The sequence below is a fragment of the Rhagoletis zephyria genome, unplaced genomic scaffold (genome assembly GCF_001687245.7).
Source record: "Rhagoletis zephyria isolate East Lansing unplaced genomic scaffold, Rhagoletis_zephyria_1.1 Rzeph_scaffold_03216, whole genome shotgun sequence".
Taxonomy (NCBI): domain Eukaryota; kingdom Metazoa; phylum Arthropoda; class Insecta; order Diptera; family Tephritidae; genus Rhagoletis; species Rhagoletis zephyria.
In genome coordinates this window covers 12,204-29,986 of record NW_016160299.1, presented here as the reverse complement: position 1 = coordinate 29,986, position 17,783 = coordinate 12,204, and the positions used below count along the sequence as shown (strand labels likewise).

Sequence of the window (17,783 nt, the reverse complement as noted above, 5' to 3'; positions counted from 1 at the left end):
AGTATGTACATATGTAAGGATTTATGTATGTATATACATATGTTTGTTTTCTTAACCGTTTCGCTTAGAGTTAATATATGTTTCTCCGACACTCATGCCATTTGTTTTGACCAGTTTTTTGTGCCACCTTTCATCCTCTGAATACAATACTGGTTTTATTTGGTATGCTTCTATGTATATTAGATTGTTGTTATTATTTTTTTACCCTCTCAGCAATTGGGCGCAATTTTCGCTTAGCAACTTCTGGCTTGCCTCGTGAGCATGCGCCGCAACTAAGGTGGCCATAATTTGTATGAAAAAACATAGGTCCTTTTTTTTTGGAAAACGCTTGAACATTTACATACATAAGTGCATACATAATTTCACGCCGTTTTGAATGGATTTTAAGATTTAAGCCTAGCACTCTTCTAAGCTCTTTTATAAATATAAAAATCCTACCTTTAAAATAAATAAAACTAACTGACTCATACACTCATCATCAGACAACTTTTTGCTTGAAGTATTTTTTCTTTTTAATTTCAATCAAATGTGAGTAATTGTATCCATTTTTGTGGCAAAAAAATAATTAGATCACACTAGTAGATTATTTTAACCCTCAGATGCTCGACAGGGTCCCCAGGGACCAGAACTGTAAAAATTTGCAATAAATTTTTTTAGCAATCAATGATTGTGCTACTAATAGGATTACAATCATAATTTATTGCATTTTTCTGATTGTAAAAACTACAATCAATTTAATAGGCCTCACCATATACGCAACGCTATAAACATTTACACTGATGGCTCCAAACTCGACGGAAAGGTCGGGGGAGGAGTCTTCTCCTCGGAGCTGGAACTGGGAACATATTTTCGCCTTCCGGACCACTGCAGAGTATACCAGGCGGAGATGCTGAAAAATCGATAATTAAATCGATAAAGAATGGATAACAAAATCGATAAATAATCGATAACAAATTCGGTAAAAATATCGATAACAAACCCAATAACAAAACCGATAAAAATATCGATTATGTCCACAAGTTCCGAAAATATCGATAGCAAAATCGCTGACAATATTCATAAAATTTTCGATAACAAAATCTATAAAAATATCGACTATCAAATCAATAAGTCCCGAGAATCCCGAAAATCCCAAAATAGTTCCCAGATTGAGTCTCTGTGTCTCTATCTATATCCTTTTCTCTATAATTACTTTTAATTTTATCTTTGTTTTTACTTTTATGTTTATCATTTTCTTCATCTACATATTTCCCTTCACTTCTGCTCTTATATATGTTAAGTGTTTAAATTTACCTTGGTCTTCATTTTTGCCTTTATCTTTTCGCATCTTTTTTTTTTGTCTTTATTTTTACCTTTGCCTTTATCCTTTTATTTATCTATGTACGTATCACCTTTACTTTCATTCTTGTATTGGTCTTTTTCTAAATGCTATTCTTTAACCTTTTATTAGCATGTGCATACACTCAACAAGCACTTGTTTCCGTCCTATCCACTTCCGTTGCACCATTTCCGTGTGCAATTTCCGTTGAATTTGCCAATTTACTCTCCACCAACCAACCGACGCTAAAGAAGTTTCACTTCAAAAACAGAACCCCAAATCGAATCCAATATTACACTCACTGACAACGACCTTGACCACTTGCTAAGCAGTTGTCGTTCGTTTGTTACAAAAACGTTATTTGCTTTGAAAATTTCTTTTTATCAAATACTAGTATGTAATTACGAAAATCGACCTTTTTCCACAAAAACTGATCAAATTACCCATGGTGCAATATGTTGGGGCGAAATAATAACTTCTTCACCTTCTTTTTTGTCGCTGTAACCGCCTAAGCGATTTTGGCCGAGTCCAAAACAGCACTCCAGTCGTTTCTCTTCTGTGCCAACTGACGCCAATTAGAAAAGCCAAGTCCTTCTCCACTTGGTCTTTCCATTCTACATTTATATTTATCTACATTTATATTTTTTATATACTTTCCGATTTATTTAAGGTTCTTACAAACAAAGGCACAACTTACTTTGTCTAGATGTATATTTTTATAGATACACGAGTGAAGAAATTTTTTATACCTTGAGGCTCAGTCGACTACTTGATTCAGCAGGTCCGAATTTTCGATGCGCTCGATTTCAAAACAAGATTTTAAAATCCCAAATTTGATACATATACCTTTTTTACGAAGCACCTGCTACTTAGCAGACCGCCCGTATGAATTAACGCGCCACTCCCACTTTCTATAAATAAATCAAACAAACGCTAAGAGATGGTAAAACAGTTAAAATAAATAAAGAAAATATACCGGTCCGGGATTTACTAAAAAAAAAAAAAAAACAAAACCGTAAAACCGTAAAACCTACTTTTTTGGCTTTCGTACAAGTAAAGCAAACAAAACACAGAAATAAACTACAACTACAATAAAACCAGAATCGATTTCACTGCGCTCCAAGCGATTTCACAGCACAATGCCAATCGCCCGAACGCCCAAGTTACAGATGGACAGCAGCTCAACAAGAAAGCTGCGACCAGACATATTCGTGCTTGCACTTGTTGCTCCCAACTTGGCTCCCATTCAAGAGCCACTCATTCGTCTGCACTTAGCGGTCGGGCAGACAAGAAGATGCCCTTGGTCTGACCCAAATCAACAACATTGTTCAGTTTCTTTTTCGCTTTTTTTTTTTGATTTTTCAATAGCCACACTCCTCCAGCCTCCTGTTTTAATCTTCAACAGCAGCTTTTCTTTTTCATTGGCATTGCTTTTCGCTTTGTTATTTTTATTTTACATTACTTATATACATACATACCAATATGGGTACGTGTGGGGATACACATGTTTATATGCAAGTGTCTGCTTTGTTCTGGAACCGCGGCAAAAAAGCCGCCATGGCGCACCAGCACTCCAAAGTTTGCTGAGTGAGTTTGGAATATATACAGTGGCAAAAATATAAATAAAGAAGAGACATTTTAGCCTTTTTTGGCTATTTTGCTTTCGATTACTTAATGTTTCATATTTTTGTATGAAAGTGTAGCTCGTTATCTAACAAAAACTTCGTAAGTCGAAATTTCAAACTTCAAATTTTTTCTGTAGAAGGGGAACCTCATTTCCCTTCATACAAAAAAATGGTCAAACATACTTTGTATGGAAAAAAATGCGCGAAAAATTGCCAAAAATCAGCGGTAATCGCTAGCTTCTTCAAACTTGCACTTTATTATATCAAAATTTAATGGGCTACAAAATTGCTTACTCAAAAATCTAAAATATTTTATTAGAAAGTTTAAAATTTTTGTCAACATTTGTTAAAATTCGTCGAATTTTTATAAATGTTCAACAAAGTTTGAAATTTCTATTTACATTGTTTTTTTAGATAGCTATATGTATTTTGGTAAAAAAAAATTACACTTTTTGAACAAAGAAAAAACAGTCAAAACTTGCTAAAATATCTTTTCTCTATCTACATTCTCGCCACCGTACATACATAGATATGTATATGCATACAAAGATATACGCATGCAAAGATATTTTATTTATTTAGAATTGATAGATACATAAATTAGCATAATTTCAGAGGTGGCTGCGGCAAGCGAATATAGGGTTTAATATTGGTAATCAATAATTTACACCTACCTGTGGCGCAGATGCGTATTTAAGCGTAAGTGTATTGAATATTTTTGATGAACTTGCGTGTTTTTTTTTTATAGCACTGCATCTTAGAGTGTCAATTTCGTGTGTATTTGCATTTGTATTGTTGTCGGAAAATAACAAATAGTTCCTATTCTTGAAATAAATTACGATCACATCTTTAAAACCCAGTCAGGCCACTCCTTTATTTAGTGCCACAATGATTCTCAAAGTGTTTAGAAGTGTCCCCTCCATATCTCACATGTACTCAGTGTCTACTACCAGATTTTCATTGTAGTCTCTACAGCCAAGAATGATAGAATACAAGATTGCGCCGATCAGAGAGGATTTTTGAGAATAACTTTTGTGTGACGTCACACTGGTGCAATTGCGAGAGAGAAATGCCAAAACGTGAGCAAGAATGGAAGAAGAAGAAAAAATGTTGCAAGGAAAATGTAAACAAGTTGCACAAGTGTGACGTCATGCAAACAACGATTCTGTCAAATTCGTTAAGAGAGGAATAGCGGTCCGAGATCGGCGCAACCTTTGTATTCTCTCAATCGTGACTCTACAGCAATTAGCCCTGTCTTCATACTTCTTGAATTCTGCTTATTTGCTGTGTTCCTAACTCCCAGCATCTCCCAGTGAGATTATTAGTCCCACCGCCTGAATATGTACAAATGAGGCACGTGTCTTTTCTCGGTGAGACTAACTCGAAGTTATCTTTCATCGTCAACTGAACCACAAAGACACTATCTGCAATATCCCTATTGCATAGGAAATACCTACCGCATATCGACGGCTGAGTGGAAGATCACCCTATCTCAGCAAACGGTTGAAAAACGCCATATTTCAAAATTTATTTGAAGAACATCCTAACTCAGCAAATGTTTCAAAAATGCTCTATCTCAGCTGCCGATATGTTGTATTTATATTGAGATAGAGTGATTTTGAACCAAATTCTGAGATAGGGAGTTCTTCAACCATTTGGTAAGATAGGGTGTTAGGGGTCTTCCACTCAGCCGACGATATACATACAATAAATCTTATTAGAGAAACATTAGAGGTAACTGAAGAAGAGGTCAGGCATTGTCTTATTCGTTTTGAGCGCGCAGAGAGCTAGTCACGAAGATCAAAAAATTAATTGCAGCCACCTCTGCCCTGAAAACACTAAAGATAAACACAGAAGAGAAAAAAGCTAGAAGCTAAACAGATATTTTTGCGGCTAAACCGAAATAAAAAACGCAATTCCAGCGAGAAAAAAACTCAAATGGCCACACTGGTTCATATACTGAGCACTTGCCGGCAGCAGCAACACGAAACTCTTCTAGCGCCATCAGAATGGGTACTTCTACGTCAATACCGGAAAAGTATACGAAGGAAGCGGCGTACGTAACGTAGAGATACGCCACAATGAAGCTGTTGCGTTTGCAAACAAAAATCAGCTGTTCTTTATGACTGCGTACTTGGGGTTTACACAAGTCAATTTTGCAGATACATTTTTTTTGCAGATACTCAACTAACAGTTCCATACTTCAGCGGAACGTTCGCAAATTACCCATTCTGATAGGGCCATTCGTCATACCAGGTAATTCTGCGTTAGTAGTAGTACGAAGAGATAACTCGATAGAATCGCACTGTTGCTTGACTACGCAGGACTGAGAGTTGATTGAGAAATTTCTCTGCTGGCCGTTGTCGCAGACGTATTTTCTATATTACTTTGAGGTTAATTCGGATCTTAGATGTTTCAAAGTAGTGATCTAAAAGAACGTCCAAAAAGGCTCGAACTCGATTTTGTGTTTCGTACTTATGGATAGAGATACCTGCCCTATGGAGTCCGGATATTCCAGGAGCACAGCCATAAAACGTAGACCTTGTTTCATTTGCGGCAGCCATCGAAATTGTGTGGAGTAATTAAAACTCTCCGAGGGTTTTTGTCTCTTCCAAATTCCTTTTTTTTTAAGAGTCGATGAGCCGTTTTTTACCAAAACAGACGCAGCCCTAATGGAGAAGGGACAGTCCCTAATCCTTAATGCCGTTAAGGGTTTCGACTATACACATAAAACTAGTTTCTATCGGACCAAGGCCGCACAAATAATGTGCTATAAAAACTATTCGTCTTCAAGGCTTTGTCGATTTTCTGGTCGTGAGGTCACACCAGTTTCGTGCACATGAAACGCAGCGACCAATCAAACAAACAGAGAAACACAATTTAAGAGAATAACATGCTTTCTGTCAAAAAGATAGCCGTAGGACCTAAGCTTTCTAAGGTACCCTAACACTTCTCGTTTCTTTTTTCGCAGTACTATTCCGATATAAGTTTGCCACGTTAACCATAACAACAACTGGGACCAAAAAATGTATCCGGTCCTACAAAAGCAGTTGACGATTCTTCTCGTGCCAACTCGCCGGCGGTTTCCACCACTTGGCGGCTTGGTGACCACCACAGTGTTGAACCTTGGGTATAAGAAATAATGACAATGAGCACCGTTTGGCGCATCTTACAAATACTGTATATCTCTATCATCATCTACTATACTACGTACTATACTCCTACCAAAGAATTTGCTTTGCATTCATTCAAAATTTCAAAGGCCACCCTTCACACTTCATCCATGCAGCTGCTTTTCTCTCGTATCTTAGCGCTCTCCAATCTCTTGCTCGCCGCAGCGGCATGCAAAGCATTTTCGTTTCCCCCCCCAAAAAAAAAAAACCTTACCAATCTCTTTACAAATTTTCTGTTTTGCTCGTCATTTCTCTGTGTCTTTTACCACACATGCATTTTTATTGCATTTTCTATGGTGAATAGGTACTACATATCCACATCAAACACCCACCCAACGCCGCATCCACAAATCACCCCAATGTGGGTGCACACCCAGCTGAAAATAGCTTTGCCGAACAGAAGAGGCGTATTAACATTAGAAATGAGTTTGGCTAAGCAAATGAGAGGTGAAGCTGCTGCAGTGAGAGAGCGACTACGCACATACATACATACATACAATGAATTTTTCCCCCACTCGCAGGCTGTTGTAGGCGATCGTGTGAATTTTCGTGTAACGATCGTGTTGAACAAAAGAGGATGGAAAAAATTACTTTGAAAATTTGTCGTCGTCGTATTTGAAAATTCTCATACATTTCTACTCGGTGCTTATCCCAGACAGCAGATACTACTGCAAATTATGTACGCGGTGTACGCTCGACGGGATTATTTAACGCTGAAAATGGACTGTGTACTCTTAGTCCATAATATTTTCTAATATTAATTTTTTGTTTAACTTAAAAAAATCGGTAAAAACTGTTGTGATACTAAGCTGTGTTGAGGTTTCGATTAAGATAACTGCAGAATTTTCGAGTTTGTTTCGAGTTTCGAGCCAATCGATGTGGCTGAAATCGCTATCAAATCGAAATAGTGATTGGTGTCGGGGCTGTAGTTGTTGGTGTTGCAACAAAATTAGTGCCGATGTGTTGGCCATTTCCGTAAGTTTTCGTCATACGTTGCGAAAATAAATCAGTGTACCTACATGAAATAATGAAATTTAGTCTTTTGAGTGCGTCGTTGCTGGCTTAGAAATTTGTACAAAAAAATGGGAAATCAACCAGGCAAATTGCAAAATCAAAATCACAGCGGAAGACCAAAGAAGGTTGTAACATGGAAATCGGCAGGTGAGAGAAATTTTATATATATGTAGTAATTGTCAACTACTACTTAATTCCATAAAATAAAAAAAATAAAAAATTAAAAATTCTTCACAACATACAACAGCACATATTACATAGAAGCATACTATATGCGCACAGCAGTCAAATTGTCTTGGGTCAAACGGTGGGAGCGCTAGAATTGAGGTTATTTTTAGAAATTTCATTCTCAAGTGGTTGGTTGCTTGCCTGTCAGCCTGCTTTCTTGGCCAATTCCTCTTTTCGTCGTCGGCCTGTTATGTATGACATCGTTGTTGGTTGTTTATTGAACGCGTTTTATTGCTTTGTGGCGCTCTTTAATCGGCCTATGCACGAGCACTACAATATTGAAGCGTACATACATACATATATGCATGAAAGTGCCACAAAAACGTTTTCGAAAATAAGGGAATTGAATTGTTTGATAAATATGTTGAATACATACATACATACATAATTTTCATAAAACTTTTTTTCACGTGAGAGAGCGCCACAAAGTAACGTCACTTTGCACTTTGAGTGTACAACAAGTTGCACTATTTTTCATTTTTTTGGAAGGCAACGAGAGGCATGGCGATGCAATAAGACATAAAGGTACAAGTTGAAATTAAAAGTAATGATGTATCAAAGCAAAAAGCGCTAGGAAAACTGCAGCGTGGCATTTCCTTTTTTATATTTGCATATACATATTTACGTTAGTATGTATGTATTTCAACAAAATAATATCTAATTTTGAGTTTTTTGAATGATAAGAACTTTTTGAAAATTTTATAAATTCGCAGCGTACAGTACTAGGTTAGCCTGCCTTTCTAAGGAGATTAAAACTATCCTAGAACGTAAAGCTGATAAACCTATTTTCGATATTTTAGGTAGATTTTTTTCTTAATTTTTCGAATTTCGCATTAATTTCATTTTCATGTAAGGCACCATTATCGCATTCGAGTTACGCCAGTCATTCGCAAGAAATGTAGGCAGCATCATCTGCACCACAAAGCCTGCTCATCTTAGTTCCTCATCATCTATGGACATCGTGTAGTCCAAAGTAGCAGCTGTTGGCAAAATTTGTCGCTCCTATCTATTAAATTTGTTCACTCCACCGCCACATTGGCGCAAAAATACCTAAAGTGATCCACCCCAAGATCCTGGAAGCAACGTTCCATAGCCTTTTCTCCTATACAGCGCATAACAAATTTGTTGTCAGCAATAAAGTCCTCCGTCACCGCTGTGGTGTAGTGGTAAGCAGTGCGCGCTTCCACTCCGCAACGCCTGGGTTCAAACCCTGGTCAAAGCAACATCGCAAAAAAATATAGGAAAAAGGTTTTTTTTTAACAGCGGTCGTCCCTCGGCAGGCAATGGCAAACCTCCGAGTGTATTTCTTCCATGGAAAACAGCTTCTCATAAAAATACAATCGCCGTTCGGAGTCGGCGTAAAACTGCAGGTCCCTCCGCTTTGTGTGACAACATCAAGGCGCACGCCACAAATCGGAGGAGAAGCTCGGCCAAACACTAACATATGTGTAAGCGCCAATCTATTATTATTATTAATAAAGTCCTCAAGCCCCCAGCCGGCAGCACCAGGGAAGCAGAAATAGCGACAATGCTAACAACGTACAAGACACTCAGCAGATCGGTGGCAAGTTACACAGCGCCGGTGAGGCCGAGAGGAAAGAGTGACTCGAACAGGCGCTCTAGCCATACCTCGGCGATAAAATCCAGATGCTGGCGGTAAAAGAAGGCAGCCTAAAGTTTCCGAAGCAGTGGCAACACAACGCTCTGCTTTGAAATTACTTTCACTGTAGGAGAATGAACATCATTGAACCGTACGTACCTCATTCGTTCTAAGAGACGGTAAACAACACAGCTGCGCTGTCAGAACTATGTAGTCTAAGAACCTATAAAAACAATTTCGTGCTAGTTGGTGGGTCAACCTCCATTAATATCGAGGAAGAAGAACTGCCGAGACCAGATGCGCGCTAGAACAGCTGCGTTCCGGGTAATTGCGCATGATCAACATCTGGCCAAGTCAGAGGACAAAGGTGATAACACCCGACGAGAGCCTTGGGCAATGAGCACTGCTGCTACAACAACACCGCTTGCTGCTAAGTTATAAATCCCAACGGTGACGTTTATTATCAGGAGGTACTTTTTCCTGCTGGACCAACCTCTTTTGTCTCCTTATATAAGCTGAAAAATGCTGCGCTGGTGACCCTAATGTTGATTCCAACGATGTCAATATCATCTGCATACGCTGCCTCAAAGATATACAAACGAGTTTCCTCCGTGCTATTCACTTGAGAGAATTCTTAAGTTGCAGATAACAAACCCAAGGTACAACCCATTTCCTTAGTGGCTCCACCGAATTTCGCTCTCCTTCTGCCGCAACCCAAGGCTCCACTCGGATTGGTTACCGCATCGGAACTACCAATGCTCGTACAACTGTGACTACAAACCCAGAAGAAGGACTATAACCCAAACAATACTAGAATTGATATACACGGCGTCTAGTACGACCCGTTATAACTGGTCCTTCCATTTTGCCCGCGGATGCCCTTTCTTTCGTCGACCATTCATGGGTGCCAAGTAGATAGATATTTTGACTGGAGTGTCGTTATCCAAGCATACAACATGAATAAGCCAGCGCAATCGTTGTATTTAAAGTGTGTCATTCCATCTACTTCGGCAGTAGTTCTCTCGAAAGCCTAAAAACCTTTTCTCCTTTGTTCGACATCGTCCACAATACTTCGCCTTATAAAAGATCGCGCTTGATGAGAGACTTAAGAGCATATTTTTTGTTCGTCGAGAAAAAGGTGGCACTATCTGTATTAGCATTTTAAGAGAGTGAAGCTACTAAAATCATTCCAAACGCCCTAAGGCATACATGATCTTAACAAAGAATAACTTAATTATAATTGAGGGAATTCTTACAATTCATTGACTACAACAAAGTTAAAGTGTTGATTAATTTTAAATGGGATTTTAGTGTATAAACCTGCTTTTATTTTGTCTATAACTTACGGTCCAGGGCTGAAAGTTTTGCTTTGCACAGAGAAACAAAATTAATTTATATTTCAAAGAATATCGGCATCGCATTTCGTTGAAATTGAAGATATCTTCACATTGTTATATGTATTAAGTTTTCGGCTTTCATCAACCAGTCTAGCGAAAGGCTTCTATTGGCTCTCGCTAAATAACTTAGTCAAATAAAAAGTGATACCATTAGCTTTGTGTTAATCTCTGTAAATAAGTAAATTATTATCTACACATATAGCTTATAATAAAATTGAAACAAATTTTGCTAAATTAAATGTTCATCCTCTTATTTTAGAGCGACCGTCGCCGCCGGGACGACCTGTGCTAATACCACTTTCTGAACAACAACCAGATGTCGTGAATCTGCGTTGGGAACGGCCAAAACTCGATGGCGGTTCTCCCATAACTGGCTACGTAGTTGAGCATCGACGTATGGGTTCTCCACACTGGGTTCGTGCCACACCCACATCAGTACTACAATGTGAGGTGTCAATAAGTGGCTTGGAGCCTGGTTGGCGTTACCAGTTCCGTGTGTTCGCCGAGAACATAGTCGGTCGCTCCGATCCTAGTGATATGTCTGATGCACTTACCGTTACGCTTCAACGCACCGCCATATGTGTACCGAGTTTTATTGAAGAACTACAAGATCGTCAGGCCGTCGAAGATGAACGTATTGAATTCCGTGTGCGTATAGTTGGTCAGCCACCACCTGAAATCAATTGGTTCAAAGACGGCTACGAGATATTCAGTAGTCGACGAACGAAAATTTTAAACGACAACGACGTCAGTGTCTTGATTATTCACCAGGTGGCGCTAACCGATGAGGGTGAAATCAAATGCACGGCGACAAATCGAGCTGGCCATGTGGCCACCAAGTGCCAACTAATGGTGCAAGCACCGCCTAAAATCCGTCTACCCCGCACATACGAGGACGGATTGATAGTGGAGGCAGGTGAGGTGTTGCGATTGAAGGTTGGTATTGCGGGNACGCACATACGAGGATGGCTTGATAGTGGAGGCAGGTGAGGTGTTGCGATTGAAGGTTGGTATTGCGGGCCAACCACCACCGGCGGTAACATGGCTGCATGAAGGCGAGTTAGTACCCAATGGTGGACGCTTTGAAATGTCAAGCACCGACCGCAACTCGCTGCTTAAAATTGATAGCATACAACGTGATGACCGCGGTGAATATAGTGTGCGCGCGTGGAATCAGTTGGGCGAAGATGTGACCTCGTTTCTAGTCACAGTCACTGCGCGTCCAAATCCACCTGGCAAAGTGCGCCTGAATATGTCGTTTGGCAAGTCGGCGACATTGTCATGGACATCCCCGCTGGACGATGGTGGTTGTAAAATCGGCTATTATATAGTTGAATATTTTCGTGTTGGTTGGAATGTTTGGCTCAAAGCGGCCACAACCAGGTCCCTCAGCACAACTTTGCATGACTTAATCGAAGGTTCCGAATATAAGTTTCGTGTAAAAGCTGAAAACCCTTACGGTGTGAGCGACCCTAGTGAGGAGTCGGAAATTCTTTTTATACCTGATCCAAAGCGTGGCATTACGAAACCTAAATCAGAAACCAAGCTAACCGAAGAAAAAAGCAAAGCTGCACCTCCACGCCGTAAAGCACTTTCACCACAACGGCCGCACGTAGATGCAGCGACGGAAATATCACCTGGAGCGCTGCGAAAACCAAGACCGCAGTTGCTGGATACCGAAGATCTGCATCGGGAAATGTCTTACGGCACGCCCGATAAAGTTCTAAAGTTGGACGTTCGGCGTAGTCCGTCAAATAACAAAACGTCAAAACCTTCAACACCAGACCCACCGCACACGAACCTATTGACATTGGACAGCAAGCCTACGCCCACACCGTCACCAACGTCGCCAACTCTCAAATCACCACAGCGTTCTCCGCTGACAGAAAAGAAAACTATGCCCCACTTTTTGCAACAATTGCTTCCATCCAAGGATAAATCACCATCACCATCGAAACAAAAGATTACACCAACTTTGGCAACACCAGAACCAGAACTTACACCCGAAAAACCATCCACTCCAGAAATATCACGTTCATCATTACGACGCAAGCGTAGCCTTAGCCCACCTCGCAAGAGTCTGACACCTCCCGAACAAATAAATAGAACCCCCGCTCTACAACGTAGTGCTGAGCCAGTGCAACTAGGCGTAAATCAATTGGTGCGACGTCACTCCGGGCACAGTTTAAGTCCAGCAAAAAATGCTCCTTCTTTAGCGGTCGCCATAGCTACGGGAGCAATGGGAACAATGGACATGGAGAAAGAAACAACTCCCCTACGAAGCAGGAAAGTTCGCAAGGAAATTGATGAAAGAGCCGAGCGAAACAATTATCAGGAGCGTCAAGAGGAGCTTATAAGATATGAAAGGGCTGAGAAAAGTGAACGAATGGAGCGAAGGAAAAATTCAGCAAATCTAACGGAGCAAATCGACCAATTTAAACAGGCTGAGCAGGCAAATCGTGTCGAGCAAACGGAACGTGATAAGCAGGCGGAGTGGAAGGAATGGGTGGCTAAGGTGAACGGAAACAATGGCGCTTCCCAGAAAAGAAATCATAACAACAATGACCAGAAATCTCAAAACGTTTCAACGCTTACGAACCCAACCATACAAATAACCGCACCGGTCCCCCCAAAGAATCCCATTTCACCATCATCACCAGCCAGTCCCCTGTCTCTTGCTGAGAAACAGGATGACGTGCATACGAGTAATGAATTTATGCTGGTCGTCTTCGATAAAAATAGCAAAGTTAAGGATAAAAATAGTAAGTACACGGCTATTATGTATATTATTATTTACTACTTACTAAATACAATATCATTTATTTGAGAAACAGAGCAAGACTCCTTTGAATTGGACCTAGAAGACGCACTGCAACCACCACCAATTTCCATATCTTCGCCCGATCTTGCATCACTGGAATTTACAAATCTACATACCTTCCCGCTTCGTCGTTCGGTTAGCTCTACGGAACTGTTATATGAACGCGCCATGGCACGCTTCTACGAGGCCGTGGAGCTGGAGGAAGCTGAAAAGGCGCGCAAATTAAGAGGTTTACAAGAAAAAGATAGACTTAAGCAAAAAGAGTATGAAATTGATAAGGGCAGAGAAATAGACTTGGAGAAACCAATTACCAGCGGCAGCTTACAGGCACCTTTTGTTCGAAAACGTCTTGGTTCGATGACCGAAGCAGAACGGCTGTCTTTCGAACGACGTAGTGAGCTGCGCCGTCAATCAGAAAGCTTCGTACAAGACTTTAAATTCACCTCAGCGCGTTGGGGTTCACGTGAAAACATATCGGCTACGAAGCCACTTTCGCGCACGACTGGCATGCTGCTTAACAAGGACGAAAGCCGTGAGACACAGGATGACGAGGAAGATTTCGATGTTGATGAATATGAGGATATGTTAGAGGGTAACCTAGCCAGCGGCTATCAACCGAGAGCAGAACCTACAAAACAAGCGAGCTATGAACTCGAGTCTGACTACACCGAAAGCACAGCTAGCTCGGAGGATGATTCAATTGAGAGATTTAAAATGGAGCTCAGAGCGCGCACAAAAACACCAAGTCCACCAAAAGGCAGTCCGTCTAGGGATCACATGGAAACCTATCATCCGCGTAATATGTCTGCTGGTGTTTTCACGCCTTATCGTGCACCGATGCCTGAAAATGCAGCGGTCGTACTCACGCGACCAGCGCCGCCCTCCGATCCCGACTTTGTGCCGAAGCCTATTTTGAAGCGACCATCGAATGAGAATGTACAGCCACTTGCCGAACAGGCTGTTAGTAGCAATAGTAACAACAGTAAGAACAACAACAACAACAACAGCAATGATAACGTTGACAAAAAGAGTTTGGAAAATTTAGAGAACATAGGCGACGACAGCAACAAAAGCCAAACCGCCAATAACACTGCCAGCAGCCACGAGAGAACTGGGTTTGCAGAGAGCTTCATGTCTTTCTTTAAGCGAGATAATCGTACGAATACTGAGAAAAATACTGAAGAATACGCAAATGTCGTCGGTCTTACAGGTAAGTCCATTCCTTTGAGTCCCACAGTCGTCGCAGCTGAATTGGAAGCCAAACGCAAGGCCAAAGAAGAAGAGGATGCAAAACGTCAGGAAGCGGAACGTATAATGCGAGAGGAAGCTTTCGCCGTTGTTGATCACTACAGCGATATTGTGAGTCAGATTAGCAGCACACGCAAATACCACACACCAATCTATCTGGATAAGGAGCAACTGAAAAAGGCAGGCGCCAACATGAATATCGAAAAAGAAGAAGAAGAAAACGCACGCGTGCGCCGTTCACAGAGTCCCGAAGGTGGGCTTATGCCACCCATTAGTAATAAGCCGCGACTTTCAATATCCGAACGCGGTCAGCTGGTGCATGTACGTGAGAGCGGAAGCGGCATGGCGTATACAGACCAACCCAAGACAGCGGTGCCAGATACACCGACGCCAAGTGAGGACAGCTCACAAGCGTTCAGCATGCCACCGCCCGTGAAGGAGAACTTCAAGCCTACCAAGACTAATAACAAAATGAATACCACTTCTTCGCCAGCACACGCAACAATTTCTTCAGAACTGCTGATAAACGATGACAACTCAACCTCAGAAGTAATCAGCGAAACCACGTACGAGCGTCCAGATTCGCGCGGACGTACGCGTATCGTAAAAGTAAAGCGCATCATTAAGAAGCGAGTGCCATCACGCTCGCGAGATGCCTCTCTCAACCGTCCGCCTTCAAGCGCAGCATCACAACAAGATTTGGACTTTGATATTGTTCCCACTGAAGCCCAAACGCCAGTAAGAAGACGTGTGCTTTCACGAACGCGCACCTCAACAGGCCAATCCAAGTCGCCCGGTCCATTTGGCAGACGACCGCTGCCAACGTCAGCGACGCCTGCGCGTGTACTACCACCACCACCTGAGGTGTTATTGGCAATGGTCGCCAACAACGAGCAAGTGGAGCCGAAAAGCGCCGAGCAGCTGGAAGAGGAGGCGCATGAAAAAGTTCGCTCTGCGCTGAGTTACTCTACTGATTTGATTTTGTTTATGGTCGCTTGCTATGTTTATCTTTTCAAAGATGCCTGGCTGGTATTACCGATACTCTCTTTAATGATTTACAGACAAATTGGAGATTTCATTAATGATTGCATACCGAAATGGATGAAGCGGAAAAAGAACTGATAACAAGGCGAGAAAGCAAAAAATTGGCGGCTGAACAAAGACAAAAAATCATTAAAACTATTACGGAAACAACAACAACTATACCAAAATCTATAATGTATGCTTTACAATTGAAGTTGGATGCATTGGAATTTCAATTAAATGAAGATAAGTACAGTCGAAGTTGTTGCCCGGTCCTTAGCGATTTTTTTTCGGTTTTTAGGTTAGATGTGCGGTGAATAGAGGAGCTGGCGTGTTTCTATTTGACAAACAACATTTAATACTGTTTTATGTTGTTACTACATGCATACAGTCACTCGCAGAAGTATTCGTAATTTAGTTTTTTTCACAATATTCAAAATGTTTTCCATCATAAATCTTTAACGTTAATTTTCATTTAAAGTATAGCTCATTCTATAACAAAAAATATATAAACCAGTCTTGCTAATTTTACACAAAATTCACAAAATTAATCAATCTTTAAAACATTTTCATTAAAATTTCAAACTTTTTATTCAGAAATTTTATGCAATTTTCCAGTATGCATTATTTTAGCGCATTCGATTTTAGTATAATAAAATGCAAGGAGAAGCTCGGCCAAAAACTAAGATATTTTGTAAGCGCCAATCGATATATTTACGTATATATGTATGTACATTAGACTGCATCACTCCCCATACAAAAAATAATGGTAGATACTGATTTTCCTCTGGAATTATAAAATTTATTATGTTTGAAGACTTGTACCGAAATATTTCGGAAAAGTATCAACATTTACGTGAACTGAACTGATTTCAAAATACCTGCAAAAATTTTGTTTTTTACGAATGAAAATAGTTTTTTTAACGTATTTTTTGAGAAAAAAATCGCATTTGGTGGCATAACGGTTTAAGCTTAAAAAATATGCATAAAAATATTATAAAAAAACTCAAGCCTCAGCCAAAACTTTACCGATTCCGGTTTATGGGATATCATTGGAAAGCTTTTTTCTCACCCGTTTTATTTCTTTGCAAATAAGCTCATTCAAAGTATGAAAATATACGTAAGATAAACGAGCGTCATTCCAAGTTGAATTAAGATGTGTTGGTATTTTAAAAATGAAAAATTGGGACGTGAATGAGTTCTTTTTGCAAATAAATAAAAAGGGTGAGAAAATACCTTTCGAATGGTATCCGATAAACCTAAATCGGTAAAACTTCGGCCCAGTTATTCAGGTTTTTCTTAAACCAATCTTTGAAAAAGTTGAAAAAAAACAGCATCAAAAATCTCATTATTACGATTCCGTTCAAAAAGAAAAATTAATATTTTTATGTAGATTTTTTATGCCTAAACTATTTTGTCAAGAAACTATTTTTATTCATAAAAATTACAATTTTTGAAGGTATTTTCAAATCCGCCCAGCTCACATAAATCTAAATAATTTTCCGAAATATTTTGGTGGAACTCTTCACATATAATAAATATTTTTGGTGATGCAGTCTAATGTACATAGTTTGAAATAGCTAAAAATTAGCGTTGATTTTTTGGAATTTTCGAAAATTGATTTTGTGCATAAGTTTTATGGAAGAAAATGGGCAATACCCTCGAAAAAAATTCTAAAAAATCAACGTTAATTTCTAGCTACTTGAAAGTTGAACGTTATTATAATTGAATGTGCAACACAGCCGCATACTCAAAAATTTTCTAAAAATTCTGAACAAAATGTTTGAATTTTGATGATAATTTTTTAAAGTTTGATAAATTTTTGACATTTTTTTACAAAGTTTGCAAGACTGATTTCATACGTAGTTTATTTCTCTTATTTTTTTTTTATTTTTCTATTATATCTGATTAGAATCTATAATTTTTAGCTTTCCAATCAATCAACGCTTATTCTTGGATTCACAGCCTTCTTTTCTATCTCGAACGATGAGCAGCACGAACAAGTCGTCTGCCGTCAAATCGTTCCTTTGATCGCATAGTGTTTCTCAAGATCCAAAAAAGAAAGTCCGTAAAATATATTTAAAAAAAATTTGAAAACATCGATTCGCACATTACTACTTCTATACCAAGAATCATCGCCAAGGGCCGGGCAAACTACACTGTATTATAAAAGGTTCAGAACTACATATCACTGTGCGACAGTTAATTAATTTTACACACAAAAAAATTCTAAATAACTAAGTACTCGCGAAACTAGGGACCAAATATAGTAAAACTCTGACTTGAGGATTTTTTTAAGGCCTTGAAATTAGATATACAATCGTGGCCACGCAAAC

General features: G+C 39.7%; 1 protein-coding gene across 1 annotated transcript; it reads left to right on the top strand.

The window, feature by feature from the left end:
- The first annotated feature begins 7,050 nt into the window (after positions 1-7,050).
- Positions 7,051-15,875, top strand: MnM (myomesin and myosin binding protein). Its single transcript, XM_017623489.1, has 5 exons — positions 7,051-7,091; positions 7,155-7,277; positions 10,615-11,291; positions 11,362-13,117; positions 13,190-15,875. Exons 2-5 carry the CDS (start codon positions 7,199-7,201, stop codon positions 15,544-15,546), a joined length of 4,869 nt encoding a protein of 1,622 aa, XP_017478978.1. The 5' UTR covers positions 7,051-7,091; positions 7,155-7,198; the 3' UTR covers positions 15,547-15,875.
- The last annotated feature ends 1,908 nt before the right edge of the window (positions 15,876-17,783 follow it).